The 12826-nt window shown below is 40.4% G+C and overlaps 1 protein-coding gene across 1 annotated transcript; it reads right to left on the minus strand.

Moving 5' to 3' along the window:
* Positions 1-697: 697 nt before the first annotated feature.
* LOC139457030 (uncharacterized) lies at positions 698-9231 on the minus strand. The gene is made up of 4 exons (XM_071238477.1): positions 8877-9231; positions 8122-8169; positions 1417-1743; positions 698-1029 (listed from the first exon to the last, which is right to left on the minus strand). The coding sequence occupies exons 1-4, from the start codon at positions 9229-9231 to the stop codon at positions 698-700; spliced, it is 1062 nt and encodes a 353-aa protein (XP_071094578.1).
* Between the last annotated feature and the right edge of the window lie 3595 nt (positions 9232-12826).

Below are 12826 nucleotides of genomic sequence, written 5' to 3' on the forward strand. Positions count from 1 at the left end.
ACATGTACCATTCACACTACTTAAGTTAACAATTTGCATGTATGAGTAAAGGCGTACTGGCATGAGCGCGGGTTCGTGATTTTATGTTGAAAGCGTACTGTGTAAGCGGCTAAATCAGTTGCAATATGAATAATACTGGGAGGCAGGCATTAAATACACATCTCAGTTGTTATACACATGTATTCATAAGTGTAATATTTTAAATAGATATGTATTGAGATAGATTAAGAACTAAAGTGGAATTCATCTATAACAGGAGGATTAGATAGCAAACTGTATTAAGTATATGGACTGAGATATGTGAAAAGGACGCAAATAAGTTGTTTTTTAGTAGTAACACGAGACTGGCTATTAGATAATAGCACGATGGTGTGGATCATGTATTGTGACACATGATAGCTGTGTGCCGTTTATTTAGAAATACTAAATTGATGCCATGTTGTTTTCAGAAAGTAATACTTAACATGTGGATTCAGCCTTCCATTATGCGTACTTTTTTTAATTATTATAATTTTATACAACCAATAAACGAACGTGTGAAGTAGCAATTTGAAGTAGAAGAACCAATTCGGCCATGTAACATATTTCTGTATATGTTTTATTCAATAACATAAAATCATAAAGATCTTCAGTTGAACTGTATTAAAATACATATTATACAACATGGCTACCTGTCTTTGATGTTGGAGTGGTTTAGTCACTTACATTTGGTCGACATTCCAAATTCTTCACTCCAGTCAGTTTGAACATTCCATCCCACCAGTTCAGCTTTACACGTGTATCTGCCTCTGTCATCATCCTGTCCTACATCACTGACTGTCAGAGCGCTCTTGTGGTAGAAGTAGGCTCCATGTAACTTAGAAACTGCCAAAGGAAGTCTTCCCATGTTTGCCACTTCGACTTCATTCCGCCTCAAACTCCAAGTAATTAATGCATGTAAGTACCCTTTCACGGCGACGTAACATGTCAGCGTGACAATTTTATCGGCTTCAACTGTCTGATGGGCGACGATGTAAGGATCCGCAATATCTGTTCATAAATATAATGTATGGCTATTGGTAAAGGTACAATGCAATGTTACAGGGGCCTCAACTCATATTTGAGTAAAACTATATAGCATAGTCATCATTTCTAAATGAAAATATACACACGTCACAGAACATTTTTCCAACAAGTAATAAGACAAATGCGCTGGCAAAATGTATGTTCGATTGAGCATGAGGACATGAGAATCCCTCTTGTGGCATGGTATTTAATATATTCTGGAACAGGTACATTTTGGTGATTTTGTGAGTGAATATCACAAGGAGATGGCCAGTAGTTTTGATTTGAGAGAACTTGTTTCAACTACATTTGTCTCATTTATCTGTTATTTGTGCTTGGTTGATTGTACTCATATTATTAAATCATACTCACATTTTACAAATAGCCGTTGACCACAGTCGTACACTCTTGACCCGGTCGAGCCTGGTGACCCTCTGTGACATCTGTACTCTGCACTGTCTGGCCAGTCCACATTATACAGCTCGAAGCTGAACACCCCAGATCCTGAAGAATTCATTCTCCCGGTGAATGTTGCTCTGGACTTGTATCTCTCAGTGACATTCAGTTGATTATAGTTAGTTATGTGGAACAGAGATTTCGAAGATAACCGTCGCACTGTAAATTCTCTGAGACCAGGTCGGGGTAATTCCCATGACAGAAAGGCAGTACTCCCAAGGCGAGCATATGCAGGCGACACAGCTGAAATAATACAATGCATGTTAAAACACACCCGAAGAAAAACAGAAAGCAGTCGTTCTGCGTTGAGTAGCAGATAACAACTGAAGGTCACGGTGCCAGTCATTTGGCTGATCACTAAAAGGTTATTGTAAAAATGTGTTCGCGAAAAGGTGAGCGTATCCTGCTCCACCGGTGGCACATTGCGCAACCACATGCAAACAACATGGGAACATATGGTACAAGTCAATATAAGGAATTGTTTGAAATGTCCCCCACATGCCTTCCATAAAACGTTTTGAAAGCTTTACTGAGGCATTAAATGTTGTAACCTTGATCAAACAACTTCTGAGCAAGAGTCGTATGACGCTCTTTGAAATCTTGGTAGAAAGAGTATGCTCTGTTGTATCTCAGAAGTTGTGAAATGTAAACACCTAAGGTTGTAGTTGCTGGAATATTGCTCGTCATGTAGGGAACGTTGACTATTGGAATGTTAAAGTCATCTACCTTGTCAAACAGTTTGGGTAGAGTGTTTTGTCACCCTGAATCTTTATGCCGAGATCTACATATGAAATAGATGAGGCGGTCTCACACTGGTCTCCTTTATTTCTTGTTCAAGTGGGTAAATCAGTGGAAGGGAATGGACTATTTGATTGTCATTGTGTATTCGTGCTAGATAATTTCCAGGGGTTCCCCCAGGAATGTGAAAATAGTCCGTCAGTGTTTACGTCATTTCAAGAATACAGTCTCGAGAAAAACGTATGAACGTTATACTGTGTCGTCCATACATTTATGAACGTCAGTTTCGCGGTCATGTGACCGACTTCTCGCCCAGTGGAAAAGCTGTATATCGTTTAAACTTCACATTGATAATCATACAGCTTTAAAATATCATTTAGTAAAATAGAAAAACGGTACCCATGACTTGAATTTCTTTTAAATGGATGGTTGTAACTGAAATCAGTTTGTTTGTTCACACAGTCCATCATATTGGTTACTGTACATTTAATTTTGTTTCCAAGTCAATCAGATAGCAATCAATCTGTTTGCGCTGAATGAACACACGATTTGCCGTGCCGTGTATAGTCGCGATGGCACATTTAAGTATTTTGTCATTTCAAAGTGAGGCATGTTGTTTCCTCGCAAAATATATATGTTCTGATAAAACTTAGGTTCGATTTCCCCAATACTTCAGGGCTCGCTATTTTTAGTTCATGTGGATGGTATGGTATGTATGGGGAAGTGATGCTGTTGTATGTTTACATTTTGCATAGTTAGTTTCATAAACATTTCATAGGCATGTATATTACATGCTTATTGCGTAATTACATTGAACATTCTTTAAAAATCATTGGAAATATAATATATAATGTGCACAGTTAATATTATTAGTACGATATATCCACGATCCCAAAACACAGAAATGTTACAACGTCTTTTGTAGTTAGTCATTTTGAACATCAGATTTGGAAGCCACAAAGATATTTATGTTTCGATTTTAGATTGAAATAATTATATATTATAAGTAATGAACAAGCATTGACTTAATATATGCTTGAAAGTAGTGTGGAAGATGAAAGCAAATGTCATCCGAAGTTTACAGAGAAAATAAATTTTAGGAAAGGACATTTAGGTAATGATGCTTTATATTTAGTTTTTTGTGTTGTTTCAATCAAACCAAAGTATTTACTTTGATAATCGATTTCTTTATCGCAACTTTAGTGAACCTACACGGCATTCAAATTCATTAATTGTTAGGAATAAGCCTGCATCTGTGACAGCTATGATAACATACCTAAACGTGGAAGCGAGGTAAGTAGTAATATAACACAATCACTCACGTGTAGCCCCCGTCCAGCTGTCTGTCACTATACTGCAGACAATACAAAGAACACACCACAACGAGGGTCTCATTGTGAGAGGTTTATCCAAGTGTAATATGTCAAAGCACCGTCCTAACTAAGTCATCCTAGTTTGGCGAATGTGTATTCACTCATGCTTATTTCAACACGTTTTTTTCAACGTGAAGATTCAAAGCTGTTTTCCGCCAGTTGTTTCGATTACCCTTACGTAAGTATACAAACGTGAACAGAATGTTCTTCCTCCCTATAAATCTTTAACGACCACAGTTTCATACATCTGAACTAAATTAAATTTATTGCTTGTCCTAAGATGCAGCTAAATCGGATCGGGTGTTCAAGATCGTGGATTGCATGACCCAGCGTCATTGTGCACGACGTCGTTGGACGTTGCTTATGATATCAATCACTGGTTCCTATGATTATATCTGACCATATCTTATCAACAACGGCCTGACCTACACCAATCAAACACATGTAAAACACACTCATTCACCTTAATATCATACTGATAGCAACAGAACACTTTCTGTGATTATTAGAAACCTTTGCTAAAACAGAGTCACTTGTCCGAATCCGACAGTAGCGTAAGCACATGTAATGCAGTCTGAACAAGTCACTACTTATCCGGGGATGTGGGGCAGCCTTGTGGATAAAGCGTTCGCTCGTCACAAAGACCTGAGTTCCATTCCCCATGTGGGTACAATGTGTGAAGACCATTTCTGGTGTCCAGCGTCGTGATGTTGCTGGAATACTGCTTAAAGCGTCGTAAAACATTACTCACTCACTCACTACTTATTCTCTTAAACCTGACCTTATTAGTGTCGAATACATGCCAACTGATGCTATACTAACTAAATATAATATCTTGTTTAGGAACAATCATCTATGCATTTGTGTAATTATTATTTGTGACTCCCAATTAGAGTGATCACCATGGGGCAGGTTCTCACCATGGGGCAGGAGTTCTCATCATGGGTCAGGAGTTCTCATCATAGGACAGGAGTTATCATCTTAGGGCAGGAGTTATCACCATGGAGCAGGAGTTATCACCATAGAGCAGGAGTTATCACCATGGAGCAGGAGTTATCATCTTGGGGCAGGAGTTATCACCATGGAGCAGGAGTTATCACCATGGAGCAGGAGATATCACCATGGAGCAGGAGTTATCACCATGGAGCAGGAGTTATCACCATTGGGCAGACGTTATCACCATAGGGCTGTAGTTATCACCATGGGGCAGGCGTTATCACCATGGAGCTGTAGTTATCACCATGAGGCTGTAGTTATCACCATGGGGCAGGAGTTAACACCATGGGGCTATAGTTATCACGATGGGGCTGTAGTTATCACCTTGGGCCAGAGGTTATCACCATGGGGCAGGAGTTATCACCATGGGGCAGGAGTTATCACCATGGGGCTGTAGTTAACACCATGGGGCAGGAGTTATCACCCTGGGGCTGTAGTTATCACCATGGGGCAGGAGTTATCACCATGGGGCAGGAGTTCCCATCATAGGGCAGGAGCTCCCATCTTAGGGCAGGAGATCCCATCATAGGGCAGGAGTTATCGCCATGGGGCAGAAGTTATCACCTTGGGGCAGGAGTTATCACCATGGGGCTGTAGTTATCACCATGGGGCAGGAGTTATCACCATGGGGCAGTAGTTATCACCATGGGGCAGGAGTTCTCATCATGAATTTGAATGGGTTACGCAGATCATATTCGAGCTGGGGTCAATGCTCGAAAATACGTTAATCATATCAATGAATATAAGGCTTCTTTGTACGTGACTTCGAGTGACTCAGTTTAACGGCGCATCAACTTGTTGTCGGAGGAAATCACGAGGCGATGCAGGTCTCACACTTTCCCCACTGTGGTGAAACCAACGAGCACGGATGTGGTGCAAACTTTAACACATATTCATGGAGAATCAAGATTTGTACACAGAATGACAGCATTCTACCAAGGCTAAGGGACACAACTCTGCATAGGACATTTTGGCGTCTTGGACGAAAGGGCCACCCTGCCCCTGCTGCATAATGAACACGAGAAATTGTTTCAAAGCCATAATTTATTTTAAACTAATTACGCAGCTGTAATGTGAAAAGAAAATTAAAGAAAGTTCGTGGAATGCATAACAAAAAGCGTTCTCATTTGGGATATGTACATCAGGTCACTGATATGATCTTTATAAGAGATTCATACTTCTATGGTCGTTGTTTGGCATCTCTGTATGGGGCACCACTCCCATACTACATAATAACATAAGCCATGGTTACACCTTATCGACAACGTTCTGTCGTTGTTTGGCATCTCTGTATGGGGCACCACTCCCATACTACATAATAACATAAGCCATGGTTACACCTTATCGACAACGTTCTGTTGTTGTTTGGCTTCTGTATGGGGCACCACTCCCACACTACATAATAACATAAGCCATGGTTACACCTTATCGACAACGTTCTGTCGTTGTTTGGCATCTCTGTATGGGGCACCACTCCCACACTAAATAATAACATAAGCCATGGTTACACCTTATCAACAACGTTCTGTTGTTGTTTGGCATCTCTGTATGGGGCACCACTCCCACACTACATAATAACATAAGCCATGGTTACACCTTATCAACAACGTTCTGTTGTTGTTTGGCATCTCTGTATGGGGCACCACTCCCACACTGCATAATAACATAAACCATGGTTACACCTTATCAACAACGTTCTGTTGTTGTTTGGCATCTCTGTATGGGGCACCACTCCCACACTACATAATAACATAAGCCATGGTTACACGTTATCAACAACGTTCTGTTGTTGTTTGGCATCTCTGTATGGGTACCACTCCCATACTACACACATAACATATAGGAACCATAACGTCAATACCATCAATTACTGAGACATACTATTGACCACCTTTTGCTTGGCCAACTCATCATAGTATACTAGATGTGTGACATTGCACGACGGTCACAATTCCGTATATATGTTCCTCCGTGTCACACGTCCGATCACTGTTCTCGTTCCGAGGCAGAGGCGTCATACTACAAGGAACAGCCACCGTATGTATCCTCTGGACGGTCACACCATCCGGCGCACATTGTCCTGCTCCAGCGCTGTCTGGTTGCCATGGTAGCTCATCTTCTTCTCCACTACACACGTCCGTGTTACTTCTCCCGTCGTCTTCATGCCGTGACCTCTTGCACTGAATACAGAAAGAACGACTTCAACAGAAATAAGCATTGATGTACAGACTGGCATTCTGGTGCCAGATAGACAAACAAGGGAAACAGTAAAACATATTGTTCGTGTTACAATTTCAAACACAAAATATGTGTGTGTGTGTGTGTGTCTGTGTGTGTGTGTGGCTGCTTGTACTAGCCCGGACTGATGCCGATTTATAGTGCTAGCTCACTGAGATACCATGCCGCATTTCAACATGAATACACAACTCAGACACAGTGTATTGACTCCGAGCCGACCAGTCCTTGTTTTAGCCCCTTAATGCTGAGCGCCAGACAGGGTAACAACAAATACCATCTTCAAACGTCTTTTGGTATGACGCGGCCGGGGATCGAACCCCGGACCTTCCGCTCTCCGGGCGGATGCTCTACCACTGGACCACGGAAGCGGTCTTTCAGTGTAGGAGTTACAGGTTCTTATTCCGAATAGATGATCTCCAAAGAATACATGCGATCAAAGTGTGGTCTTACCGTTTGATAACAAAGACAAAATGAGAACCGCTACCAGGATTCCTAAAAGTACGGCATATCCATCTGTAAAATTTAAAAAATATCATTTACTTTACATATACATTTAACTGGTCGTTGAGAAGAATTCAAGTTGAGTGTTCACCACATGTTTGGCAGGGAGAACGTTTTCCTGAGGCATTATAACCATGGCCTAAGAATGTGCACTATAATATTGAAATCGATATACCATTGCCAGTAGTTATGATTCTGGATATAAAATCCGACAATGCCATATCCATACTCATAAGAAATCATTCGATTGCGACTAAATCATAAGAATTTTTTTTAATATAATCAGCATGTCAGATAGTGATGGTTGCAGGTATTCGCGAAAAGGTAAGCGCTGGTGGCACCGTCGTGAACACATGCAAAGGAAACTCAGTTTGGCTTTGCTAGTCACTGATGAGACATATTTTGAAAAATCCCCCGCCTGTGTGCCATACCAATCGTAGAAAAGTTCACTTAGGTCTTGAATAACTTCATGTTACCAAGTACATACTAAGCACTACACAGTGTCTATTACACGTTGAAAAACGTATACTGCCCGAGTATACACTGTATACAGAGTAACTATAGGCCTGTTTGCACTGTTTCTCCTGTATCTGCACTACATATGACAATGTACAGTATACACAAAGTCGGGTATGTTGACATACATGAACTTGTGGATATTACACGGGCCAGTCTGCACGATACACGATTTACAGTAAATACTGGTCACAGTATAATCTGTGTGCCGAACAATGAATTGCAACTTTTCTTCTCTACACCATACTTATATACTTACACTTATTCGGCGATGTCATAACTGGCTTTGTTCCTGTGGCTCCATGACCTGAAATATATTGAATGTTATATACTAAACTTCACTTTGCATCAATATATTACACTCCTTATTTGTATACATTAGAAAAACAAAACTCACAAAACACCTATTACTAGAATATAACTATTACATTCAGAATGCATGCATTCAACAAATCGCAAAAGACAAAAAAAGTTTGTACCTTAACAAAATACATCTACTATTTATATCAACATTTTCTTAGAGAATACATTCTTATGTTAAATATTTTGACATACTTTCAGTGACACTATTGTAGTTACTGCCTAATGAAGAAGCCTACAATATGTTCTATTAACACACATTTCATATCAAATCGAAGTGAGTGCATTAATAGTCCATTTATATACCACATACGAGTATATACTTTGAAGAGGAAAATGCATACGATAGGGTTTTCCTTCCATATTATGGCTTTTCACTGCCTAATTTGCCTTTTACGCCCAATAGTATCTGTTTCTTCGGAAACTCACTCACTCACTCATTTTTAATTTGACAGTTAAGTAGCACAGCTGACGCAATACACATAACCCCGGATTACAATTGTGAACGTAAGAGATACGTACTTGAGACTTGAGCTGACGCAATACACATAACACCGGATTACAATTGTGAACGTAAGAGACACGTACTTGAGACTTGAGCTGACGCAATACACATAACACCGGATTACAATTGTGAACGTATGAGACACGTACTTGAGACAAACAGGTCGTGTGTACACCGAGTCATGGGGATCTTGGTTGCACTTTTCCCTATCCTGCAGCTGTATCTCCCAGCATCAGCTAGTGTAACATTGTAGAGACGAAAGACATAGGTGCTGGTGTAACGTGAGGTAACAACCTCTACCATCCTGGTTCTGAGCCAGTAGTTAGGAAGAATGTAGACCTTATTGGAATCCACTGCCATCAACTTATCCCCACTAGGTGTCATGATGTAGAATTCATATCGATAACGAGGCATCTTCCAGGCTACCATGGCATGATCACCTCCACGCACTTGTGTGTAGTTTGGGACTTCTTCCATCCTTGCTGTAACATAAACATGTACCATTCACACTACTTAAGTTAACAATTTGCATGTATGAGTAAAGGCGTACTGGCATGAGCGCGGGTTCGTGATTTTATGTTGAAAACGTACTGTGTAAGCGGCTAAATCAGTTGCAATATGAATAATACTGGGAGGCAGGCATTAAATACACATCTCAGTTGTTATACACATGTATTCATAAGTGTAATATTTTAAATAGATATGTATTGAGATAGATTAAGAACTAAAGTGGAATTTATCTATAACAGGAGGATTAGATAGCAAACTGTATTAAGTATATGGACTGAGATATGTGAAAAGGACGCAAATAAGTTGTTTTTTAGTAGCAACACGAGACTGGCTATTAGATAATAGCACGAGTGTGTGGATCATGTATTGCGACACATGATAGCTGTGTGCCGTTTATTTAGAAATACTAAATTGATGCCATGTTGTTTTCAGAAAGTAATACTTAACATGTGGATTCAGCCTTCCATTATGCGTACTTTTTTTAATTTTATACAACCAATAAACGAACGTGTGAAGTAGCAATTTAAAGTAGAAGAACCAATTCGGCCATGTAACATATTTCTGTATATGTTTTATTCAATAACATAAAATCATAAAGATCTTCAGTTGAACTGTATTAAAATACATATTATACAACATGGCTACCTGTCTTTGATGTTGGAGTGGTTTAGTCACTTACATTTGGTCGACATTCCAAATTCTTCACTCCAGTCAGTTTGAACATTCCATCCCACCAGTTCAGCTTTACACGTGTATCTGCCTCTGTCATCATCCTGCCCTACATCACTGACTGTCAGAGCGCTCTTGTGGTAGAAGTAATCTCCATGTAACTTAGAAACTGCCAAAGGAAGTCTTCCTATGTTTGTCGCTTCGACTTCATTCCGCCTCCAACTCCAAGTAATTAATGCATGTAAGTACCCTTTCACGGCGACGTAACATGTCAGCGTGACAATTTTATCGGCTTCAACTGTCTGATGGGCGACGATGTAAGGATCCGCAATATCTGTTCATAAATATAATGTATGGCTATTGGTAAAGGTACAATGCAAGGATCGTTACAGGGGCCTAAACTCATATTTGAGTAAAACTATATTTGCATACTCATCATTTCTAAATGAAAATATACACATGTCAGAGAACATTTTTCCAACAAGTAATAAGACAAATGCGCTGGCAAAATGTATGTTCGATTGAGCATGAGGACATGAGACTACCTCTCGTATTTGATATATTCTGGAACAGGTACATTTTGGTGATTTTGTGAGTAAATATCACAAGGAGATGGCCAGTAGTTTTGATTTGAGAGAACTTGTTTCAACTACATTTGACTCATTTATCTGTTATTTGTGCTTGGTTGATTGTACTCATATTATTAAATCATACTCACATTTTACAAACAGCCGTTGACCACAGTCGTACACTCTTGACCCGGTCGAGCCTGGTGACCCTCTGTGACATCTGTACTCTGCACTGTCTGATCTGTCAACATTATACAGCTCGAAGCTGAACACCCCAGATCCTGACGAATTCATTCTCCCGGTGAATGTTGCTCTGGACTTGTATCTGTCAGTGACATTCACTTGGTTATAGTTAGTTATGTGGAACAGAGATTTCGAAGATAACCGTCGCACTGTAAATTCTCTGAGTCCATGTCGGGGTAATTTCCATGACAGAAAGGCAGTACTCCCAAGGCGAGCATATGCAGGCGACGCAGCTGAAATAATACAATACATAGTAAACACACATCCAGGAACAGGTAGCAGTAGTAACAGCAGTTCGGCATTGTGTTGCAGACCAAAAGAAGATCATGATGCATACATGCAGTGTGAACATTTGGAGTCTGCAGCAGTATGAACATTTGGAGCATTATACAGTCTACATATTCAAGCAACATGCAGTGGGACCCTTTGAAGCATGACGCAGTGGGACCCTCTGAAGCGTGAGGCAGCGGGAACCTTTCAAGCATGAAGCAACTGGAACCTTTGAAGCTTGACGCAGTGGGAACGTTTGTAGCATGGAGCAGCAGGAACCGTTGCAACATGAGGCAGCGGGAACCTTTCAATCATGAAGCAGCGGGAACCTTTGAAGAATGAAGAAGTGGGAATCTTTCAATCATGAAGCAGCGGGAACCTTTCAAGCATGAAGCAGCGGGAACCTTTGAAGCATGAAGCAGCGGGGACCTTTCAAGCATGGTGCAGTAGGAACTATTGAAACATGAAGCATGGGCGTATGCCAAAATGATCTGAAGGTAAAGAAGAATTTGCTAAACATTCATGAGTTTTCGGGGTTTGTTCTTAACAAGTATAAGCTCTAAACTCTGTTAGAGTGAGTGAGTGAGTGAGTTGGGTTTAACGCCGCTTTTAACAGTTTTCAGATTATATCACGGCACGTCAGCTTAATGTGGGAGGAAGGCCCGAAGTGATGCAGGTCTCAGACGTTTACCACTTCGGTGAAACCCACGAGCATTGGTATTGTGCTGACAAACCTAGAAACATAATCGGGGCGAACCGGGATTCGAACCCATAATCATAGGTTTCTGGCGTGCCCAAGGGACGCAACTCTGCACTGCGAATCGCGGCACCTTAGTCGACTGGGCCACATGTGCCCCCTAAACTCTGTTAGACACAGCATTAAGCGTCTTTACATGTTAGACAAATTTATCTGAGCTTCACACTTCAACAACACGTTGAAAAACAATAGTGCTTTTTGTGTGAATGAATATCTCAGTCAGTGCTTCAAGACTCTGTTATATGCTGATACATGTTAGAATATTTATATTTGAAAACTATCAAAGAAGATTCAACAACAACAGTCTATTCAATGTGTTTAATCGTCCTTATTTAATATCACCACACGATATAAACTACGCACTTGAGTCGGGTATTTTTGACTTCGAAACAAAATTATTTCCTCGTCGGAACAATGAACAGTGAATGTGTCTTCCTTGTTCATTTCCGTTAATATCTTGTGGTCACTGAAATGAAGTTGATATTCTAATTTGCAGAGTCATTTGGAAAACAACATACAAAGTGATCATTACTCTTTTAAAGAAAACGTTTACAGGAATACGGCTGTGAGTGGCGGATGCTACAGGTAGAGCAGAAGCAGGACAAGCTTATCCTTATCACGAACACCTCGCTTCATCGCTGATTTCAGCGATCAATTTATATCATTGTCACCATTATTTTGCCTTTTGCGCCCAATGGAATCTGTTTCGGAAGAAACCGAGGCTGATTTTTCTCTGACGTTGACGTTGTATATTTAACGAGATGTTTACGGAGATAAGTGTTTACTTCATTTGCATAAACCAGACTCCTTAAAGAACACAACAGCTAACATGTCTGCGTGCTCCTTGTAATGCCATTCGAAAGTAGCGCTGTATGAATACAAAATCCTGTCTTGTGCCTGAATCACGAGGATAGCAGTTTCAGCTTGCCATTCTGTGTGTAGTCACGATGGCCAGTCAAGAAAACAAAAAGTGAAAGAGATGTGATAAAGGTTTACCATTAGGTATCATTTCCCAAATAGTTCGGCGCTCTCTATATTGACCTAGCCTGGATGCTATGGTAAGCATGCGGAAGTGATGCGG

Source organism: Haliotis cracherodii, unplaced genomic scaffold (genome assembly GCF_022045235.1).
Source record: "Haliotis cracherodii isolate W230 unplaced genomic scaffold, xgHalCrac1.p SCAF_12, whole genome shotgun sequence".
NCBI lineage: Eukaryota > Metazoa > Mollusca > Gastropoda > Lepetellida > Haliotidae > Haliotis > Haliotis cracherodii.